Source organism: Rattus rattus, chromosome 11 (genome assembly GCF_011064425.1).
Source record: "Rattus rattus isolate New Zealand chromosome 11, Rrattus_CSIRO_v1, whole genome shotgun sequence".
NCBI lineage: Eukaryota > Metazoa > Chordata > Mammalia > Rodentia > Muridae > Rattus > Rattus rattus.
This window is the reverse complement of record NC_046164.1, coordinates 62492627-62499452: the sequence shown is the minus strand read 5'-3', so window position 1 is coordinate 62499452 and position 6826 is coordinate 62492627. Positions and strand designations below refer to the sequence as shown.

Genomic DNA, 6826 nt, shown 5'->3' with positions numbered 1-6826 from the left:
GAGTCAGGGGGCTTGGGCTTTGTTTTTCAAAGATGGGAAGTGATGATTGATAGTGTTTCTGAGTGAGGAGAGTGATGATGATAAAAGTGAGGGGGAAAGAACTATTGGTGCTAGGGCCTGAGTAGGAGTGGGTAGGTGTGTCAATGTAAGATCTGCACAGGCCATCGATTGTAGCAAGTAGGAAAGTCAAACATCCATGGACAGAGGCAGACCTCAGGTGACTGCCTTCCTTTCTCAGTGAAATAAGAAGTCAGGTTAGCAGCTGAAGGTAAGACTAGGAGAGTTCTGATGAGAGGTTTTAAGATAGAGCAGAAAGTACGATAAGGTCTTTTAGGAATATAGGGATTTTTGTCTCAATATATATTTATGAATCTTAAGATTTGTGATTTGAGGGGTTGGGGATTTAGCTCAGTGGTAGAGCGCTTGCCTAGCAAGCTCAAGGCCCTGGGTTCGGTCCTCAGCTCCAGGAAAAAAAAAAAAAAAAAGATTTGTGATTTGAGATCATTTGGATAAATTTAAACTAAAACCAGAATTCTTTGCACTCATCAAGAATAAGGATTGCTTAATAATGTCTTTTAGTTGCACAAACATATGTGGGTTTGGGTGCATATAAAGTGGAAGCAAAAATATACATTTTAGTGCTTGCCCATGATGGTGGGAGTGAATGAATGAACTGCTTATTTTGATTTAGGTACATCTGAGGGGCCAAGAAGCACAAACCATATTTAGCTAACAGAGAATGAGGAGTTATCTACATGTATAAGAGGATGGTGCTTATAACATCTAATCTTAGTCTAGTCTGAATCAACCCCTTAATTAATGGTCCTGGGGTAAACATATTTTTCAGATGAAAACAAGATCATAATATAGACTCCTAAACTCTGAGTTTGGAACCTACTGTAAGACCACAGGCCCTTCACTGCCACCACCATCACCCACCTACACATTACAGGAAACCTTTCTCTCTGGACACTTTTACACATGACAAGCTCAGCAATTCCAAAGCTTTAGATGTTAGAAAAGAACGTTCCCTCCTATGAAAAATGGGGCCTTCACAACACTCTCTGAAGTGCTTAACTATTGAGTGGAGGACGCCCGGCACATAGGATTTGGGATCTGTTGTACTAAAAATGAAGTTTGACCTCACGAATAACAAACGTGATGGCCCTTGTCCAGTTCAGAGGGCTGTCAATGCTTTGAAACAAAACCTTGCACTTAGAGCACTAAGCAGTCTTGTTTGTGTTCAAATACTGGTGCAGAAGGGGACGGGGCAGAATTTAAATAAGTCCTCTCTCTACTCTGTACTGAGCGTATGAGCCTAGACTGAGCTAAGGAATGCTTATGTTTCTTTTGAAGGCTTCTGTTTACCAATCAAATACACTCTTACTTAAGAAAAAACTATATCTGCCCTTAAGACTTAATTGGCCTTAGTTCCTTACTTTATGCTTTATCCGTGTAGAAATATATTAATACTACGTAAAATTTTTCAATAGATGAGCTAGAAATAGACGTTTGGGCAAAGATTGACACAGACTGGCAGGAAACTCACTTTGACCTCTAATTCTCCTGCCCCATCCTCTCAAATGCTTGGATTACAGGCACGGGCCTCACTGACATTATTGATATACTTTTTATTCTGATGTATGCTGCCTTTTACATTCTGTAATTTAAAGGAGGCACTTCTCCAGATCAATATTTACCTTGATTGTTAAATATGATCTTGAGATTAACTTTTAAACAGCGTTCGGCTTATCAGGCTAATTTCTGAAGTACTTATGGATTCTACAACATATGTTTTTGGGAAACAGCTTATTAGTTTATCACACATAAACCTTATAAAGTATTTTCTTTTAGAAATGCTGATCTCTCTCTCTCTTTTTTTTTTTTTACTGCTGATTTGACTTGCATACTTTAGAAACAAGATGTGAGGAACCAACCACATTCAAATGACAGAGAATGGGGCTTCAGAAATAGGTACATTCACTTACTTCCTTAAGAGGATAGTAAGTTAGAACATCATTTGTCCAGTCTGAACCAACTTTCTGTAAACTTGAGATTTCAGTCGGTATCTCTGGAATCCATTCAGGAGTTTCACTTTTCTAAGCACCAGGAAAACTTAAAATTAAAAAAAATAAGAACATACAATTCTTACTTTGTGTCGTGTGGATCAGTTATTATTGAACTACATAGTTAAGTCTGCCTTTCTCTTTGTAAAATGTTCCTGTGGGAAGGAATTACACGGGATTAAGTCCCCCTCCAGCGCTCCTCAGGGCTCTACATGGAAAACCTTTTCCCTTCCATTTTGCAAGCCTCAACAAGTCCGCTGCTGAGTCACTACCTCCTTTTCCCCTGATGTGAGAAATCTTTCTCCCTTGAAAATTAATAAAGCTTCGGAAATGTTCCGATTAGAGTCTCCCAGGAGGAAGGAGGGAGGGGACACCAGAAAGGACTTGTAGAGGAGGAGTCCCGCACTCCTGGGCCGTGGTGACTGCGCACCCAGGGCTTGCAGCAGCCAGGCTAGGAGGAGCTGGTTGGTCCCAGAGAACCTACTCAGCGCTTGCCTGTGCGAATAACCGCGCAAAGCCTTGTCAGTTCCCAGACCTTGTTCTCCTTGCTGAACTGAAAATGTTTGCTTTAAAAGGCGCCGGTGTTTCGCGTTTTACTCTGAAAAACAAACTAAAAAGAAAAACCCCGCTGTGGCAAGGGTGGGTGACAGCACGCGCGCGGCTTGCACCTGAACACAGTGCATGGGACCTTCCAAGATTCCTGCAGCTTAGCGCCCTAGTCCTGGGAGCAGGTCTGGGACAGCGGCACCTCACGTGACCCCAAGGGCTGGGAAAGGGCGGGGACTGAGGAGGGGGCGCGTGCGACCCGGACAGGAGGGGCGGTTGCCCAGGAACCGTCCGCAACGCCCGCGCGTGCTCGCCTTCGTGCGCACGCGCACGGTGCTCGAGACCCACTAGCCGTCTCCCCCAACTTCAACCGGCTTTCCCCAATTCGGCTCCCTACAAGGTCCTGGACCGAGGGACGCGCCGCGCGCGCCCGCCCGGCTCGCAGGGTCCACAACGCATGCTAATGAGGGGCGGGGCGGGGCAAGGCCGGCGGCGGCGCGCTCGCGCGTGCCGGGGCGCGCGACAAGGGGCGGTGCGATTGTGAGGTGGCTGCTGACGCACGTTCCGGGGTTCTTAAGCGGCGAGGGCGGCGGCGGCCGAGGCAGCGGCGGTGGTGCCGGAGCCGGTTCCGGGAGGCGGCGGTGGCCTCCGTGAGGGGCAGCGGGGGCCCAAGTCGGTGCCCCGGCTCAGTTACAGTGTCCCTTTCCCATTGACCCCATCCTTCCACCACGGCCTCGCCGCCACGGCTCCCGGGGCTTTCTAGGCGGGGCAGGGGACGGGGTGCGTCTCCTGCCGCGGCCGCCGACCTGATAAATGCGGGACTTCGGGTTCGGGGTGCTGCACACTGCCCTGCTGCGCAGCGGCAGCCCCCGGTCCTCGCCCGGCGGCAGCGCCTACCGGCCCTTCGCCGCCGGGCCGTCCGCCACGCCCTTCGGCCCGCTGTCGCCGCCGCCGTTGCCTGTCACCGGCTTCTCGGAGGCCGCCTCCCCCTTCGCCATCCCCTCGGGCGGCGGCGCGGCCAGCTCAGCCGCAGCTTCCTCTTCCTCCCCGCTCGTGGCGCATCAGCAGGCCGTGCAGGATGAGCTGCTGCTCGGGCTGACACAGCAGCCGGCGAGGCCGCTCTCGGGGGCGGCGGCCGCAGAGCAGCTCCCCAGCCACCACCCCGGCGGCGGCACGAACGCGGGTGTGACCCACCTCCTCCCCTCCCAGGACTTCAAACCGAGTCTGCACCACCCCTCCTCCTCCTCCGCCTCCTCCTGCTGCTGCTGCCGCACCTCCTCCCCGCAGGATTTCAGTAAGCGGCAGCAGCAGCAGCTGAGCAGCCAGAAGAGGAAAGAGTTGAGTCCGCCACACCGTCCCCACCCTCCGGACGCGAAGCCGACGCCGCCGCCGCTCCACTGCCCCGGCCGCTTCAGCCCGCCGCCGCCAACGCCGCCGCCACCACCCGGGCCGCTCCTGCAGTCGGCGCCGCTCGCCCAGCGCCCGCAGCCGTTCAGCCTCCCGCACACGCAGCACCTCCCGCCGCAGGACTTCGCCCCGCGGCAGCGCCCGGCGGACCTGCCCCAGCTCCCGCAGCTCCCGCCCTCGCCGCCCGCAGCTCCGCGGCGCCGCCACGGAGGCGCGGGAAGCCCTCGCCAGACCCCGGTCGCGGGCGAGGGCAGCGCCGCCGAGCCCCCCAATGCGGGCTTGCCCCCCTCGACGCCGCCGGTGAACCCCGCGCCGGGCTCCATGGAGTCGCCCAACCACCCTCTGCTCAACAGTCCCAGCACCCTCCTGCCCGGCGCGGCGCTCGGCACCAGCGCCTTCAGCAGCCTGCAGAGCCCGGACCTGCCGCACCCGGGCGGCGGCGGGGGCGGGGGACCCCCCGGAGGCGGAGGGGGAGGCGGCTCCGCGTCTCCGCCACCGCTGCCCGGCTTCGGCACCCCCTGGTCGGTGCAGACCGCGTCGCCGCCGCCGCCCCAGCCTCCGCCGGCGCCCCAGCAGCAGCCATCCCAGCAGCCGCAGCCGCCCCAGCAGCCGCCGCAGCCACAGCCCCCGGGCTCCTCCGCTGCCACCCCGGGCGGCGGCGGCGGCGCGGGCGGCTCTCTGAGCGCCATGCCGCCGCCCAGCCCGGACTCGGAGAACGGCTTCTACCCCGGGCTGCCGTCGTCCATGAACCCGGCCTTCTTCCCGAGCTTCTCGCCGGTGTCGCCGCACGGCTGCGCGGGGCTCAGCGTGCCGGCCGGCGGTGGCGGCGGTGGCGGCGGCTTCGGCGGCCCGTTCTCTGCGCCCGCGGTGCCCGCGCCGCCCGCCATGAATTTACCTCAACAGCAGCCGCCGCCGGCAGCGCCGCAGCAGCCGCAGAGCCGGAGGTCACCCGTCAGCCCGCAGCTGCAACAGCAGCACCAGGCGGCCGCAGCCGCCTTCCTGCAGCAGAGGAACTCGTACAACCACCACCAGGTACGGCGGGCGGCGGTGGGGACTGGAGCGGGCCGCCCCCTCGAACGCCCTGATCCGGGCATGGCGGCGGACCGGGGACCCGGGCAGCGCGCTCGGGAGGGCGGGCGGAGAGTGAGCGGCTGAGGCCGGTCCTTCCCCAGGGTACCCCGAGGGGACCGGAGCAGGGGATGTTCCCTTCTGGAGTTTGTTCTGCACTGGGCTAGGGAAGCCGAAGCGGCGGCACCTGCAGTCGCACCCGCGGGCTGTCACAGGCCGGGAGGAACTGTCAGGCTGCGCGCGGCTGTCGGCCGCGGGCTGGAGTGCTCTCGACTTCTGCTCTTTTTAATGTTTGGTCACATCTTGAAAGGTTGAAGGCCAAGGCACCCTTGAATCTAGGATAAATGTGTTTCCTCTTGGATGTCTCCACATGGGTGTGTACCGGAATCGGGGTATGTGGTATTAGGAAAGGACATCAAGCAGGCTCTTGGCTAGTCCGTGCCCTCTCTGACTCCGGATGTTTTCTGTTATTGTCCCCCACCCCAACCCCGCCCAGGGTAGATTTTGGGTGGCCGCTGAGTTCGCTGATGTTAAGAGTTTCGTTGTTGTTTAGTGGAGATAGCATTAACTATGGTGATCACTCAAAGTCCAATGTCAAGATGAAAGATTGTCATGGAACTAAAATTTGACCTTAACTGGTCCTTCTCATAACTTTTCTGTTGACCAAAGTTTTAAAGAATGGATGCTGTTTAAATTAACCACAGTAATAATGAACAGTTTATCGAAATCAACCCAATTAAAAGTTGGCAGTTTTGTTGGATTGCAGCTTGTGCCCCAAGAATGGGGAAATAGCAACTTTTGAAGTAATACACCATTTCCCATGGTTTTTATGAGCAACTGTCTTTTGTGTGTCAGGCTCTTCTTCTTTTAATACAAGTTTGCCATTGAAATTGATAGATAATTTTGAATTCCCCAAATCAAAATAGAACATTAGCAGGACATACTGCCGTGATTTCATATTTAACTGCAGTATGCTCCCATAAACAAAAATAAATGGGGCTTACCTTGTAGTGGAAGAGATCACATGGCTTTCATATGGAATTTTAGGTCACTGGAAAAAGAACTTTGAACTGTGAGTCATTTAGTAGGCAAAATAAGGCCGTAGTGCATGAGGTAATTGTGCCTTGGCTCCTGGGCTGTGCTTTTCAACTATGTGGAAGGAGGAGGTTGTGTCCGTGCATGATTAAAAGAGCGCTGAAAACCCTGCAGTAGCATCCATAGGTACGGATGTCAAAATTTTGAATTTTTCTTATAGGAAACGTTATCTTCTTAATAGATATGGATTGCCATATCTATTGGGTTTTAGAAAAGTCGTGGTCTATAGTTCCACTGTCTGAATCTTCTCGGAAAAATTCAGTCTTCGCTTCTTGACAGTAGAAAGGCTAGCAATTTCCTGTTCCTTTGTAAAAAGGTATTGTGAATTGTCCATGTTTTGAGGACTTAACTTTTCTTGCTCTAGATTGGAATATAATTTGCTTTTAAATGTCAGTGAACTTGCCAGACTTGCATTAAGATTACTAAAAATAAGCAAAGCCTGTGGTTATTTGTCTATCTCAGTGGATCCACCTATGGGTAGCATCAGATAATTGCTTAGCAGTTCAAGGATAATTAAGTGAAAAAGAAAATTAAAAGAAAACTGGAATAAAATACCTTGAAAGTTAAATTAACAATTCAGGAAAATGAGGTTTGTCCCTCCCCTTCCCTGTACTGGCCTGTCCCTTAAAGGCATCTTCAATTCA

General features: G+C 53.6%; 1 protein-coding gene across 8 annotated transcripts in view; it reads left to right on the top strand.

The window, feature by feature from the left end:
* Positions 1-3066: 3066 nt before the first annotated feature.
* Positions 3067-6826, top strand: part of Cpeb2 (cytoplasmic polyadenylation element binding protein 2) — a 52846-nt gene continuing 49086 nt past the window's right edge. For all 8 annotated transcript variants that reach the window (XM_032916933.1, XM_032916931.1, XM_032916929.1 and 5 more), the window contains exon 1: positions 3067-5051. In XM_032916933.1, the coding sequence (XP_032772824.1) occupies positions 3426-5051 (1626 nt within the window). In that variant the 5' untranslated portion in view covers positions 3067-3425. The remainder of the gene's footprint in view (positions 5052-6826) is intronic.